We start from the raw sequence: 17,277 nt of genomic DNA, 5'->3' as shown, positions 1-17,277 counted from the left end.
CACAGTAAGACAATGTGTTGTGTTAGAGCAGGTAGGGAACAGTGACTACAGATGAACACACCCAGTCTATTCCACAGTAAGACAATGTGTTGTGTTAGAGCAGGTAGGGAACAGTGACTACAGATGAACACACCCAGTCTATTCCACAGTAAGACAATGTGTTGTGTTAGAGCAGGTAGGGAACAGTGACTACAGATGAACACACCCAGTCTATTCCACAGTAAGACAATGTGTTGTGTTAGAGCAGGTAGGGAACAGTGACTACAGATGAACACACCCAGTCTATTCCACAGTAAGACAATGTGTTGTGTTAGAGCAGGTAGGGAACAGTGACTACAGATGAACACACCCAGTCTATTCCACAGTAAGACAATGTGTTGTGTTAGAGCAGGTAGGTGAACAGTGACTACAGATGAACACACCCAGTCTATTCCACAGTAAGACAATGTGTTGTGTTAGAGCAGGTAGGTGAACAGTGACTACAGATGAACACACCCAGTCTATTCCACAGTAAGACAATGTGTTGTGTTAGAGCAGGTAGGTGAACAGTGACTACAGATGAACACACCCAGTCTATTCCACAGTAAGACAATGTGTTGTGTTAGAGCAGGTAGGGAACAGTGACTACAGATGAACACACCCAGTCTATTCCACAGTAAGACAATGTGTTGTGTTAGAGCAGGTAGGTGAACAGTGACTACAGATGAACACACCCAGTCTATTCCACAGTAAGACAATGTGTTGTGTTAGAGCAGGTAGGGAACAGTGACTACAGATGAACACACCCAGTCTATTCCACAGTAAGACAATGTGTTGTGTTAGAGCAGGTAGGGAACAGTGACTGCAGATGAACACACCCAGTCTATTCCACAGTAAGACAATGTGTTGTGTTAGAGCAGGTAGGGAACAGTGACTACAGATGAACACACCCAGTCTATTCCACAGTAAGACAATGTGTTGTGTTAGAGCAGGTAGGTGAACAGGACCAATGACATAGCTCACCTGTTGTGGCCATATAATCAGGTGCTTGAGGGGTCAGATTATGCAAAGCCTTTGTCGCTAGCTGTCGAATCACCCTGCAAAACAACAGATACACATGCAGAGGAGAATTCCACTTTCTCCATTACATACAATGGCTTCTACTCTAATAGGCTACACACAGTACCAACGCTTTAATGGCAACATGCTGGCATACGGACTTGGGACAAACACAGAAGACAAATACTAACTTGAGGTGTGCTTGATTTAGCTTCTGGGACTATTCCATTGGTTTAGCTTCTGGGACTATTCCATTGATTTAGCTTCTGGGACTATTCCATTGGTTTAGCTTCTGGGACTATTCCATTGGTTTAGCTTCTGGGACTATTCCATTGGTTTAGCTACTGGGCCTATTCCATTGGTTTAGCTACTGGGCCTATTCCATTGGTTTAGCTACTGGGCCTATTCCATTGGTTTAGCTACTGGGCCTATTCCATTGGTTTAGCTACTGGGCCTATTCCATTGGTTTAGCTTCTGGGACTATTCCATTGGTTTAGCTTCTGGGACTATTCCATTGGTTTAGCTTCTGGGCCTATTTCATTGGTTTAGCTACTGGGACTATTCCATTGGTTTAGCTTCTGGGACTATTCCATTGGTTTAGCTTCTGGGACTATTCCATTGGTTTAGCTTCTGGGACTATTCCATTGGTTTAGCTTCTGGGACTATTCCATTGGTTTAGCTTCTGGGCCTATTCCATTGGTTTAGCTTCTGGGACTATTCCATTGGTTTAGCTTCTGGGACTATTTTCTGGACCTATTCCATTGGTTTAGCTTCTGGGACTATTCCATTGGTTTAGCTTCTGGGACTATTCCATTGAAAAAAGGACATGGATGAGGACAGGAAAGGCCCTTACCCGTCCCAGTGGTTGATCTTCATGGCTACCAAGTGGTCGATCATGGGCCTGGTGTATTCTGGGAAACTGGCGATGTAAACACTGAAGAGAACAGGGCAAGAGGTTATTACTATTTTATTACTACAGGTAATGTTATAACTACTACTACTACAGGTAATGTTATAACTACTACTACTGCAGGTAATGTTATAACTACTACTACTACAGGTAATGTTATAACTACTACTACTACAGGTAATGTTATAACTACTACTACCACAGGTAATGTTAACTAATACTACTGCAGGTAATGTTATAACTACTACTACTACTACAGGTAATGTTATATAACAACTACTACTACTACTACTACAGGTAATGTTATAACTACTACTACTACTACTGCTACAGGTAATGTTATAACTACTACTACTACAGGTAATGTTATAACTACTACTACCACAGGTAATGTTATAACTACTACTACCACAGGTAATGTTATAACTACTACTGCTACAGGTAATGTTATAACTACTACTGCTACAGGTAATGTTATAACTACTACTATTACAGGTAATGTTATAACTACTACTATTACAGGTAATGTTATAACTACTACTATTACAGGTAATGTTATAACTACTACTATTACAGGTAATGTTATAACTACTACTATTACAGGTAATGTTATAACAACTACTATTACAGGTAATGTTATAACAACTATTACAGGTAATGTTATAACAACTATTACAGGTAATGTTATAACAACTATTACAGGTAATGTTATAACAACTATTACAGGTAATGTTATAACAACTATTACAGGTAATGTTATAACAACTACTACTACAGGTAATGTTATAACAACTACTACTACAGGTAATGTTATAACAACTACTACTACAGGTAATGTTATAACAACTACTACTACAGGTAATGTTATAACAACTACTACTACAGGTAATGTTATAACTACTACTACTACTGGTAATGTTATAACTACTACTACTACTGGTAATGTTATAACTACTACTACTACTGGTAATGTTATATCTACTACTACTACTACTACTACTACTACTAGAGGTAATGGTATAACTACTACTACTACTACTACTACAGGTAATGTTATAACTACTACTACTACTACTACAGGTAATGTTATAACTACTACTACTACAGGTAATGTTATAACTACTACTACTACAGGTAATGTTATAACTACTACTACTACTACTACTACTACTACTACTACTACTACTACTACTACTACAGGTAATGTTATAACTACTACTACTACTGGTAATGTTATAACTACTACTACTACTGGTAATGTTATAACTACTACTACTACTGGTAATGTTATAACTACTACTACTACTGGTAATGTTATAACTACTACTACTACTGGTAATGTTATATCTACTACTACTACTACTACTACTACTACTAGAGGTAATGGTATAACTACTACTACTACTACTACAGGTAATGTTATAACTACTACTACAGGTAATGTTATAACTACTACTACTACAGGTAATGTTATAACAAATACTACTACAGGTAATGTTATACCTACTACTAATACAGGTAATGTTATAACTACTACTACTACTACAGCTAATGTTATAACAACTACTATTACAGCTAATGTTATAACAACTACTATTACAGCTAACTAACTAACTACAGTACCGGACCCAGCTAACTAACTAACTACAGTACCGGACCCAGCTAACTACAGTACCGGACCCAGCTAACTAACTAACTACAGTACCGGATCCAGCTAACTAACTAACTACAGCACCGGACCCAGCTAACTAACTAACTACAGCACCGGACCCAGCTAACTAACTAACTACAGCACCGGACCCAGCTAACTAACTAACTACAGTACCGGACCCAGCTAACTAACTAACTACAGTTCCGGACCCAGCTAACTAACTAACTACAGTACCGGACCCAGCTAACTAACTAACTACAGCACCGGACCCAGCTAACTAACCAACTACAGCACCGGACCCAGCTAACTAACCAACTACAGCACCGGACCCAGCTAACTAACCAACTACAGTACCGGACCCAGCTAACTAACCAACTACAGCACCGGACCCAGCTAACTAACCAACTACAGCACCGGACCCAGCTAACTAACCAACTACAGCACCGGACCCAGCTAACTAACTAACTACAGCACCGGACCCAGCTAACTACAGTACCGGACCCAGCTAACTACAGTACCGGACCCAGCTAACTACAGTACCGGACCCAGCTAACTACAGTACCGGACCCAGCTAACTACAGTACCGGACCCAGCTAACTACAGTACCGGACCCAGCTAACTACAGTACCGGACCCAGCTAACTACAGTACCGGACCCAGCTAACTACAGTACCGGACCCAGCTAACTACAGTACCGGAGTCAGCTAACTAACTACAGTACCGGACCCAGCTAACTAACTACAGTACCGGACCCAGCTAACTAACTACAGTACCGGACCCAGCTAACTAACTACAGTACCGGACCCAGCTAACTACAGTACCGGACCCAGCTAACTACAGTACTGGACCCAACTAACTACAGTACCGGACTAACTAACTACAGTACTTTCCTATTTGAAGGCTCCTTCCTCAACAACATTCAGCGTCAGCCTACAGAACATATTGTTTACTTCCTCAACAACATTCAGCGTCAGCCTACAGAACATATTGTTTACTTCCTCAACAACATTCAGCGTCAGCCTACAGAACATATTGTTTACTTCCTCAACAACATTCAGCGTCAGCCTACAGAACATATTGTTTACTTCCTCAACAACATTCAGCGTCAGCCTACAGAACATATTGTTTACTTCCTCAACAACATTCAGCGTCAGCCTACAGAACATATTGTCAGATTGTTTACTTCCTCAACAACATCTTGGGCCTCAACAGTAATCTGCTTCTGCAGTCAGAAGTGTAGTGGGTCTCTCCCCGAGGCTACATTCTTTAACAGGTTTTACTCTGTGATGTGGGAGGAATGTTTCCTCTGACAGTCTAGGTGGTGGTAGAGACGTCACTCATAGGATTAGGATGGGGACAGTCACATTCTACAGAGAGGCAGGGCTGAGTCTGAAATTACATTCTAGTGCACTACGTTAAACAAGGGTTGGTAGAGAATAGGGCACCAATGGGGACAGTCACATTCTACAGAGAGGCAGGGCTGAGTCTGAAATTACATTCTAGTGCACTACGTTAAACAAGGGTTGGTAGAGAATAGGATGCCATTTCAGATGCAGTCAATGACACAGCCTCAGGGCACCAATGGGGACAGTCACATTCTACAGAGAGGCAGGGCTTTGACAGCTCAGATACCTGAGACGTCAGCGATGCATTGAGGAGAGGAGAAAACGTGCCTGGTTCAACATAAAGGACATGTCCTATGCTCACTCCTTTACAAAACAATACTTCTACAATACTTCTATCTGGATAGTATAAAAGATAAAGCTGCCACCACGTAGACTCCTAGCACCACGTAGACTCCTGCCACCACGTAGACTCCTGCCACCACGTAGACTCCTAGCACCACGCAGACTCCTAGCACCACGTAGACTCCTGCCACCACGTAGACTCCTAGCACCACGTAGACTCCTGCCACCACGTAGACTCCTAGCACCACGTAGACTCCTGCCACCACGTAGACTCCTGCCACCACGTAGACTCCTAGCACCACGTAGACTCCTAGCACCACGTAGACTCCTAGCACCACGTAGACTCCTGCCACCACGTAGACTCCTGCCACCACGTAGACTCCTGCCACCACGTAGACTCCTGCCACCACGTAGACTCCTGCCACCACGTAGACTCCTGCCACCACGTAGACTCCTAGCACCACGTAGACTCCTAGCACCACGTAGACTCCTGCCACCACGTAGACTCCTGCCACCACGTAGACTCCTAGCACCACGTAGACTCCTAGCACCACGTAGACTCCTAGCACCACGTAGACTCCTAGCACCACGTAGACTCCTAGCACCACGTAGACTCCTAGCACCACGTAGACTCCTAGCACCACGTAGACTCCTGCCACCACGTAGACTCCTGCCACCACGTAGACTCCTAGCACCACGTAGACTCCTGCCACCACGTAGACTCCTAGCACCACGTAGACTCCTAGCACCACGTAGACTCCTGCCACCACGTAGACTCCTGCCACCACGTAGACTCCTGCCACCACGTAGACTCCTAGCACCACGCAGACTCCTAGCACCACGTAGACTCCTGCCACCACGTAGACTCCTAGCACCACGTAGACTCCTAGCACCACGCAGACTCCTAGCACCACGTAGACTCCTGCCACCACGTAGACTCCTAGCACCACGTAGACTCCTAGCACCACGTAGACTCCTAGCACCACGTAGACTCCTAGCACCACGTAGACTCCAGCCACCACGTAGACTCCAGCCACCACGTAGACTCCTGCCACCACGCAGACTCCTAGCACCACGTAGACTCCTAGCACCACGCAGACTCCTAGCACCACGTAGACTCCTAGCACCACGTAGACTCCAGCCAACACGTAGACTCCTGCCACCACGTAGACTCCTAGCACCACGCAGACTCCTAGCACCACGTAGACTCCTAGCACCACGTAGACTCCTAGCACCACGTAGACTCCTAGCACCACGTAGACTCCAGCCAACACGTAGACTCCTGCCACCACGTAGACTCCTAGCACCACGTAGACTCCTAGCACCACGTAGACTCCAGCCAACACGTAGACTCCTGCCAACACGTAGACTCCTAGCACCACGTAGACTCCTGCCACCACGTAGACTCCTAGCACCACGTAGACTCCTAGCACCACGTAGACTCCTGCCACCACGTAGACTCCTGCCACCACGTAGACTCCTGCCACCACGTAGACTCCTGCCACCACGTAGACTCCTAGCACCACGCAGACTCCTAGCACCACGTAGACTCCTAGCACCACGTAGACTCCTACACCACGTAGACTCCTGCCACCCCGTAGACTCCTGCCACCACGTAGACTCCTAGCACCACGTAGACTCCTAGCACCACGTAGACTCCTAGCACCACGTAGACTCCTGCCACCACGTAGACTCCTGCCACCACGTAGACTCCTAGCACCAGGTAGACTCCCAGCACCAGGTAGACTCCCAACACCAGGTAGACTCCTACCACCACCAGGTAGACTCCTACCACCACCAGGTAGACTCCTACCACCACCAGGTAGACTCCTATCACCACCAGGTAGACTCCTATCACCACCAGGTAGACTCCCAGAACCAGGTAGACTCCCAGCACCAGGTAGACTCCTACCACCACCAGGTAGACTCCTACCACCACCAGGTAGACTCACTCCTACCACCACCAGGTAGACTCACTCCTACCACCACCAGGTAGACTCACTCCTACCACCACCAGGTAGACTCACTCCTACCACCACCAGGTAGACTCACTCCTACCACCACCAGGTAGACTCACTCCTACCACCACCAGGTAGACTCACTCCTACCACCACCAGGTAGACTCACTCCTACCACCACCAGGTAGACTCCTCCTACCACCACCAGGTAGACTCCTACCACCACCAGGTAGACTCCTACCACCACCAGGTAGACTCCTACCACCACCAGGTAGACTCCTCCCACCAGGTAGACTCCTCCCACCAGGTAGACTCCTCCCTCACACAGGGAAATGGCCTAAATGTGTGCACGTAACCACAGCAGTGTTCTACAATATTGGACCGTTGACCTTTTTCGAATTCTGTTGTGCAGCTCAAGCAATTTCTCCAACTGTCAACACATTCAAATTGAATAGAGGACGTGTAACGCAGAGGGGTTGGTTGGGAATTGTGGGGAGGGGCGCGTTTGGGCTGTGTACCCCCCCCCCCCGCGGATGGTGGTCTCAGATCCACGTAATATATTCCATATGGTAGATTAATAGGAGAAGACATAAAAACTATTAAATAAAATATGGAACCAATGAGTAACCAAAATAAGTGAAGAATCTCATTTACAATATATTTTGATTTCTTTAACAAAGTAGCCACCCTTTTGCCTTAATGACAGCTTTGCACACTCTTGGCACACCCTGGAATGAGTGGGTGTGTCCAAACTTTTGAATAAGTACTGTATATTTGCTCATAAAAGCGTCTCCACCACTATTTCTCGCATAATACATTTTACAGACAACAGAAAGACCCCAATATGTCAAACAAACAAATTGTCTGTCAACAATTATGAAATTGTCCCCATTTCCCAGTAGTGACTTTTTTTCAAGCGTCAGGTAATTCATCCTGGTTAATATATATTCTGTAGCTCAGTTGGTAGAGCATAGCGCTTGTAACGCCAGGGTAGTGGGTTCGATTCCCGGGACCACCCATACGTAGAATGTATGCACACATGACTGTTTGGATAAAAGCGTCTGCTAAATGGCATATAATAATAATATTAATAATAATAATACTGTGTCTCGTTATTAAGGAGGTCCATTTTGGCTCAAGAGCTCCCCTAGAGGTCAAACCTCTGTAGAGTATCTTTAACTCACCTGATGGACAGGTAACAGTTGTTCAGGTTCCCAACAGCAAAGTAGTCCGCTGCTACTACGATGTCGATGCCGTAGGGGAACGTGCCCTGGAGACAGAGAGGCAAGGGATCACGTCTATGTTTTTACTTTATGTACCAAGAGAACAGTGGTTTCAGTGTGACCGACGGGGTTCCAACACAGGTCTCCTGTTAGCCCGCTGAGCTAAAGCCTATGCATTAGACCAGGGAGCTAACACAAATCTCCAGGTCTCAGGCAAGGTTACCAAAACACCTCTGTGTCCATCAGTAAACCAACGAGGCTGATTCCCTGACCTGTCAATGTTTAATTTATTTTATTCCACCTTTATCTAACCAGGTAGGCTTAGAACACCTTTATTTAACCAGGTAGGCTTGAGAACACCTTTACCTTTATTTAACCAGGTAGGCTAGTTGAGAACACCTTTATTTAACCAGGTAGGCACCTAGTAGTGAGAACACCTTTATTTAACCAGGTAGGCTAGATGAGAACACCTGGTAGGCTAACACCTTTATTTAACACCAGGTAGGCTAGGTTGAGAACACCTTTATTTAACCAGGTAGGCTAGTTGAGAACACATTTATTTAACCAGGTAGGCTAGTTGAGAACACCTTTATTTAAGGTAGACTAGTTGAGAACAAGTTCTCATTTACAACTGCGACCTGGCCAAGATAAAGCATAGCAGTGTGAACAGACAACACAGAGTTACACATGGAGTAAACAATAAACAAGTCAGATAACATAGTAGAAAAAAAGAAAGTCTATATACATTGTGTGCAAAAGGCATGAGGAGGTAGGTAATAAATAGGCCATAGGAGTGAATCATTACAATTGATCAGATTAACACTGGAGTGATACATGACCAGATGAACATGTGCAGGTAGAGATACTGGGGTTTTTAATTTGCTGTTTTATACTCTTGTGAATTCAATGGTTTTTACTAGATTACTTGCAGTTTTTCACGTTGTCTGTCTGTAATTTATTTTGTAATGACTTGGTGCTGCCTATCTTGGCCAGGGCGCTCTTGAAAAAGACATTTTAATCTCAAATGAGCCCTTCCTGGTTAAATAAAGGTTAAATATATATTTTTTTAAATGAGTCACAATGTATGATATGAACAGTTGAATAATATGAACAGTTGAATAATATGAACATTTAAAATAGTATGAAATCTCAATGGTAATTACATGTCGATAACTAGTCCCTAGATCTGATGCCAAGCTTGGCAAGTGCTGGCTGCACACAAAGCATATTAATCTGCCTGTGGCCAAGTCAGTGTTGACATTTCTTGATCAGCACAGAATTTAGTTTTCTGCCAGTTGTTGATCAGTTTAAAGGACGTTAGTGACAGTCAGTTACACCTGGATGGTAGGTGATCATTACAGACAGTTGATGATCTGTTTAAAGGACGTTAGTGACAGTCAGTTACACCTGGATGGTAGGTGATCATTACAGACAGTTGTTGATCTGTTTAAAGGACTTTAGTGACAGTCAGTAACACCTGGATGGTAGGTGATCATTACAGACAGTTGTTGATCTGTTAAAAGGACTTTAGTGACAGTCAGTAACACCTGGATGGTAGGTGATCATTACAGACAGTTGTTGATCTGTTTAAAGGACTTTAGTGACAGTCAGTTACACCTGGATGGTAGGTGATCATTACAGACAGTTGTTGATCTGTTTAAAGGACTTTAGTGACAGTCAGTAACACCTGGATGGTAGGTGATCATTACAGACAGTTGTTGATCTGTTTAAAGGACTTTAGTGACAGTCAGTAACACCTGGATGGTAGGTGATCATTACAGACAGTTGATGATCTGTTTAAAGGACTATAGTGACAGTCAGTAACACCTGGATGGTAGGTGATCATTACAGACAGTTGTTGATCTGTTTAAAGGACTTTAGTGACAGTCAGTAACACCTGGATGGTAGGTGATCATTACAGACAGTTGTTGATCTGTTTAAAGGACTTTAGTGACAGTCAGTAACACCTGGATGGTAGGTGATCATTACAGACAGTTGTTGATCTGTTTAAAGGACTTTAGTGACAGTCAGTAACACCTGGATGGTAGGTGATCATTACAGACAGTTGATGATCTGTTTAAAGGACTTTAGTGACAGTCAGTAACACCTGGATGGTAGGTGATCATTACAGACAGTTGTTGATCTGTTTAAAGGACTTTAGTGACAGTCAGTAACACCTGGATGGTAGGTGATCATTACAGACAGTTGTTGATCTGTTTAAAGGACTTTAGTGACAGTCAGTTACACCTGGATGGTAGGTGATCATTACAGACAGTTGTTGATCTGTTTAAAGGACTTTAGTGACAGTCAGTAACACCTGGATGGTAGGTGATCATTACAGACAGTTGTTGATCTGTTTAAAGGACTTTAGTGACAGTCAGTTACACCTGGATGGTAGGTGATCATTACAGACAGTTGTTGATCTGTTTAAAGGACTTTAGTGACAGTCAGTAACACCTGGATGGTAGGTGATCATTACAGACAGTTGTTGATCTGTTTAAAGGACTTTAGTGACAGTCAGTAACACCTGGATGGTAGGTGATCATTACAGACAGTTGTTGATCTGTTTAAAGGACTTTAGTGACAGTCAGTAACACCTGGATGGTAGGTGATCATTACAGACAGTTGTTGATCTGTTTAAAGGACTTTAGTGACAGTCAGTTACACCTGGATGGTAGGTGATCATTACAGACAGTTGTTGATCTGTTTAAAGGACTTTAGTGACAGTCAGTAACACCTGGATGGTAGGTGATCATTACAGACAGTTGTTGATCTGTTTAAAGGACTTTAGTGACAGTCAGTAACACCTGGATGGTAGGTGATCATTACAGACAGTTGTTGATCTGTTTAAAGGACTTTAGTGACAGTCAGTAACACCTGGATGGTAGGTGATCATTACAGACAGTTGTTGATCTGTTTAAAGGACTTTAGTGACAGTCAGTTACACCTGGATGGTAGGTGATCATTACAGACAGTTGTTGATCTGTTAAAGGACTTTAGTGACAGTCAGTTACACCTGGATGGTAGGTGATCATTACAGACAGTTGTTGATCTGTTTAAAGGACTTTAGTGACAGTCAGTAACACCTGGATGGTAGGTGATCATTACAGACAGTTGTTGATCTGTTAAAAGGACTTTAGTGACAGTCAGTAACACCTGGATGGTAGGTGATCATTACAGACAGTTGTTGATCTGTTTAAAGGACTTTAGTGACAGTCAGTAACACCTGGATGGTAGGTGATCATTACAGACAGTTGTTGATCTGTTTAAAGGACTTTAGTGACAGTCAGTAACACCTGGATGGTAGGTGATCATTACAGACAGTTGTTGATCTGTTTAAAGGACTTTAGTGACAGTCAGTAACACCTGGATGGTAGGTGATCATTACAGACAGTTGTTGATCTGTTTAAAGGACTTTAGTGACAGTCAGTAACACCTGGATGGTAGGTGATCATTACAGACAGTTGTTGATCTGTTTAAAGGACTTTAGTGACAGTCAGTAACACCTGGATGGTAGGTGATCATTACAGACAGTTGTTGATCTGTTTAAAGGACTTTAGTGACAGTCAGTTACACCTGGATGGTAGGTGATCATTACAGACAGTTGTTGATCTGTTTAAAGGACTTTAGTGACAGTCAGTAACACCTGGATGGTAGGTGATCATTACAGACAGTTGTTGATCTGTTTAAAGGACTTTAGTGACAGTCAGTAACACCTGGATGGTAGGTGATCATTACAGACAGTTGTTGATCTGTTTAAAGGACTTTAGTGACAGTCAGTTACACCTGGATGGTAGGTGATCATTACAGACAGTTGTTGATCAGTTTAAAGGACTTTAGTGACAGTCAGTAACACCTGGATGGTAGGTGATCATTACAGACAGTTGTTGATCTGTTTAAAGGACTTTAGTGACAGTCAGTAACACCTGGATGGTAGGTGATCATTACAGACAGTTGTTGATCTGTTTAAAGGACTTTAGTGACAGTCAGTTACACCTGGATGGTAGGTGATCATTACAGACAGTTGTTGATCTGTTTAAAGGACTTTAGTGACAGTCAGTAACACCTGGATGGTAGGTGATCATTACAGACAGTTGTTGATCTGTTTAAAGGACTTTACTTTAGTGACAGTCAGGGCAGGTTACTGTAACACCTGGATGGTAGGTGATCATTAAAACAGTTGTTGATCTGTTTAAAGGACTAATGTACTGTGTATCATAGCATTAGTCATGTAATAACTAATAACCTGGATGGTTTTGGTAACTGGGTTCACAAACCTGTTAGTCCCAGTCAGTTCTCCTGGAAGGCAGACCTGGGACTTTAGTGAAAACAGAAGAATACAGAGACAGTTTTAGAAGTCAGTTAAATAATAGTCAGTAGTCAGATCTGATATAAATGACAGGGACTAAGAGACAGTAGTTAGATAATAGTAGTAGTTGTTGATCTGATATAAATGACAGGGACTAAGAGACAGTAGTTAGATAATAGACAGTAGTGAGATCTGATATAAATGACAGGGTCTAAGTAGACAGTAGTTAGATAATAGTCAGTAGTGAGATCTGATATAAATGACAGGGTCTAAGAGACAGTAGTTAGATAATAGTCAGTAGTCAGATCTGATATAAAATGACAGGGACTAAGAGACAGTAGTTAGATAATAGTAGTCAGATCTGATATAAATGACAGGGACTAAGAGACAGTAGTTAGATAATAGTCAGTAGTCAGATCTGATATAAATGACAGGGTCTAAGAGACAGTAGTTAGATAATAGTCAGTAGTCAGATCTGATATAAATGACAGGGTCAATCCATTCATAAATAAATAAAAAATGGACCATTATTTTCTATGATGATTTTTTTAACATGTAAATTGAATTTCAATTAATTCCCTGGATTTATTGAATTAAAAAGGTAATTTCTCAACCTTGATACATGGTTTGACATGTGTACGAGAGAGAGACTGAAACGGAGAGAGACAGAGAGAGACTGAAACAGAGAGAGACAGAGAGAGACTGAAACAGAGAGAGACAGAGAGAGACTGAAACAGAGAGAGACAGAGAGAGACTGAAACAGAGAGAGACAGAGAGAGACTGAAACAGAGAGAGACAGAGAGAGACTGAAACAGAGACAGACAGAGAAAGACTGAAACAGAGACAGACAGAGAAAGACTGAAACAGAGAGAGAGAGAAACAGAGAGAGAGAGAGACTGAAACACAGAGAGACAGACAGAGTGGTCACTCACTGATGCAGCTCTACGACAGTTGACGTTTCGGTCGAACACAGCAGTGATCACCAGAGCACTGAAAAAATAGAGAGAAAAAGAGAGAGAGACAGAGACACAGAGAGACAGAGAGAGACGGAGAGAAGAGAGACGGAGAGAGAGACAGAGACAGACAGAGACAGAGAGAGGTGGACAGGTAAACACACTGATACACAGGCAGGCAGGTGAATGTATGTATTACCTTTATGCCTTTGTATTGGGTGTTGGCCCACAGTGAAGTCATTGCTAAGATCAGACATGAACCCTTGAACAAAACAGATCACCCAAGTTTGACCTTGTGGTTGTTGATAAAAGTCTGAACTAATAAACTACCACTCAAGTAAAGTGTTAGCCAGTTTCTTGGTCGACCTACTGGAGAAAAACAACCTAATCTGGGCTGAGAACCAAAATTCAACAAGTTGACATTGTGCCAACAACAACAACCTGAAGGAATGTATGATTAAATATGACTCCGGGGCCCCCTTCTGCAGTCGCCGACTCCGGGGCCCCTCGACTCCGGGGACCCTAACCTGACTAACTCTGTTCTCTCAGACAGAGAGACAGAGAGAGACTGTCCCTGAAGATTGACATTACCTAACCTAACCTGACTAACTGCTGTTCTCTGTCCCTGGACACAAACCCTAACCTGACTAACTCTGTTGACTCTCTGTCCCTGGACACTAACCCTGACTAACTCTGTTCTTTCTCCCTGGAGAAAAACAACCTAATCTGGGACTGGTTCTCTCTGTCCCTGGACCCTAACCTGACTAACTATGTTCTCTCTGTCCCTGGACCCTAACCCTGACTAACTCTGTTCTCTCTGTCCCTGGACCCTAACCTGACTAACTCTGTTCTCTCTGTCCCTGGACACTAACCCTAACCTGACTAACTCGGTTCTCTGTCCCTGGACACTAACCCTAACCTGACTAACTCTTCTCTCTGTCCCTGGACACTAACCCTAACCTGACTAACTCTGTTCTCTCTGTCCCTGGACACTAACCCTGACTAACTCTGTTCTCTCTGTCCCTGGACACTAACCCTGACTAACTCTGTTCTCTCTGTCCCTGGACCCTAACCTGACTAACTATGTTCTCTCTGTCCCTGGACACTAACCCTGACTAACTCTGTTCTCTCTGTCCCTGGACCCTAACCTGACTAACTCTGTTCTCTCTGTCCCTGGACACTAACCCTGACTAACTCTGTTCTCTCTGTCCCTGGACCCTAAATAACTCTGTTCTCTCTGTCTCTGGACACTAACCCTGACTAACTCTGTTCTCTCTGTCCCTGGACCCTAACCCTGACTAACTCTGTTCTCTCTGTCCCTGGACACTAACCCTGACTAACTCTGTTCTCTCTGTCCCTGGACCCTAACCCTGACTAACTCTGTTCTCTCTGTCCCTGGACCCTAACCCTGACTAACTCTGTTCTCTCTGTCCCTGGACCCTAACCCCGACTAACTCTGTTCTCTCTGTCCCTGGACCCTAACCCCGACTAACTCTGTTCTCTCTGTCCCTGGACCCTAACCCCGACTAACTCTGTTCTCTCTGTCCCTGGACCCTAACCCTGACTAACTCTGTTCTCTCTGTCCCTGGACCCTAACCTGACTAACTCTGTTCTCTCTGTCCCTGGACACTAACCCTGACTAACTCTGTTCTCTCTGTCCCTGGACCCTAAATAACTCTGTTCTCTCAGTCTCTGGACACTAACCCTGACTAACTCTGTTCTCTCTGTCCCTGGACCCTAACCCTGACTAACTCTGTTCTCTCCGTCCCTGGACCCTAACCCTGACTAACTCTGTTCTCTCTGTCCCTGGACCCTAACCCTGACTAACTCTGTTCTCTCTGTCCCTGGACCCTAACCCCGAATAACTCTGTTCTCTCTGTCCCTGGACCCTAACCCTGACTAACCACTGTGGTTTCAGTGAGGCAACAGTCCATCTGGACTGGAGGACGGAAAGAAAGAACGAGAGAGTCTCATCTGAGGAGGAGAGTTCATGCATGCGTGTGTGTGTGTGTGTGTGTGTGTGTGTGTGTGTGTGTGTGTGTGTGTGTGTGTGTGTGTGTGTGTGTGTGTGTAAATGCCACACTAAAGTAGAGTAAAAATGTCAAGAGGCTTTTATGAATCTGGAGCAGGACTGAGCTTGCCTGAGCCTCGGTACCAAACAGCCACCGAAACCAACCACGCCAGGCGAAACTTGGCAAGGCTGGCTGCAGGGAGCGGGAGGCTGGTGTGTGTGTGTGTGTGTGTGGGGGGTTAAAACTGACACTGCAGAGGCACAGGGCCAGACATGTCCATGGAGGGAGGGAGGGGCAGGGTGCGTAAATGAACGTCAACTTCTCTGCAGACACAGGCAGGACAGGTGTGGAGTCATGCACAGCTAAGAGGTACACCTGAGACCTGAACCTGCACACACAGACACCTGAGACCTGAACCTGCACACACAGACACCTGAGACCTGAACCTGCACACACAGACACCTGAGACCTGAACCTGCACACACAGACACCTGAGACCTGAACCTGCACACACAGACACCTGAGACCTGAACCTGCACACACAGACACCTGAGACCTGAACCTGCACACACAGACACCTGAGACCTGAACCTGCACACACAGACACCTGAGACCTGAACCTACAGACACCTGAGACCTGAACCTGCCCACACACACAAAGACACCTGAGACCTGAACCTGCCCACACACACAGAGACACCTGAGACCTGAACACACACACAGAGACACCTGAGACCTGAACCTGAACACACACACAGAGACACCTGAGACCTGAACCTGCACACACACAGAGACACCTGACTGACAAGCAAGCCCTTCCACTCATCACTTCCTCCTCTCATCGCCCTCTCCTCAGCATGGCCAGAAACAACCCACTCATCACTTCCTCCTCCTCATCACCCTCTCCTCCTCATGGCAAGAAACAACCCACTCATCACTTCCTCCTCTCATCACCCTCTCCTCAGCATGGCAAGAAACAACCCACTCATCACTTCCTCCTCTCATCACCCTCTCCTCAGCACGGCCAGAAACAACCCACTCATCACTTCCTCCTCCCATCACCCTCTCCTCAGCATGGCCAGAAACAACTCACTCATCACTTCCTCCTCCCATCACCCTCTCCTCAGCATGGCCAGAAACAACTCACTCATCACTTCCTCCTCTCATCACCCTCTCCTCAGCACGGCCAGAAACAACCCACTCATCACTTCCTCCTCCCATCACCCTCTCCTCAGCATGGCCAGAAACAACCCACTCATCACTTCCTCCTCTCATCACCCTCTCCTCAGCATGGCAAGAAAACAACCCACTCATCACTTCCTCCTCTCATCACCCTCTCCTCCTCATGGCCAGAAACAACCCACTCATCACTTCCTCCTCCTCATCACCCTCTCCTCCTCATGGCAAGAAACAACCCACTCATCACTTCCTCCTCCCATCACCCTCTCCTCCTCATGGCCAGAAACAACCCACTCATCACTTCCTCCTCCCATCACCCTCTCCTCCTCATGGCCAGAAACAACCCACTCATCACTT

General features: G+C 44.8%; 1 protein-coding gene across 1 annotated transcript in view; it reads right to left on the bottom strand.

The window, feature by feature from the left end:
- tbcd (tubulin folding cofactor D) overlaps positions 1–17,277 on the bottom strand; it is a 227,884-nt gene that overhangs the window by 145,606 nt on the left and 65,001 nt on the right. Inside the window, 1 exon segment of the mRNA XM_052520050.1 lies at positions 13,709–13,766. Coding sequence (XP_052376010.1) covers positions 13,709–13,766 — 58 coding nt within the window.

The sequence above is a fragment of the Oncorhynchus keta genome, chromosome 5, assembly GCF_023373465.1.
Source record: "Oncorhynchus keta strain PuntledgeMale-10-30-2019 chromosome 5, Oket_V2, whole genome shotgun sequence".
NCBI lineage: Eukaryota > Metazoa > Chordata > Actinopteri > Salmoniformes > Salmonidae > Oncorhynchus > Oncorhynchus keta.
This window is presented reverse-complemented; position numbering and strand designations above follow the sequence as displayed.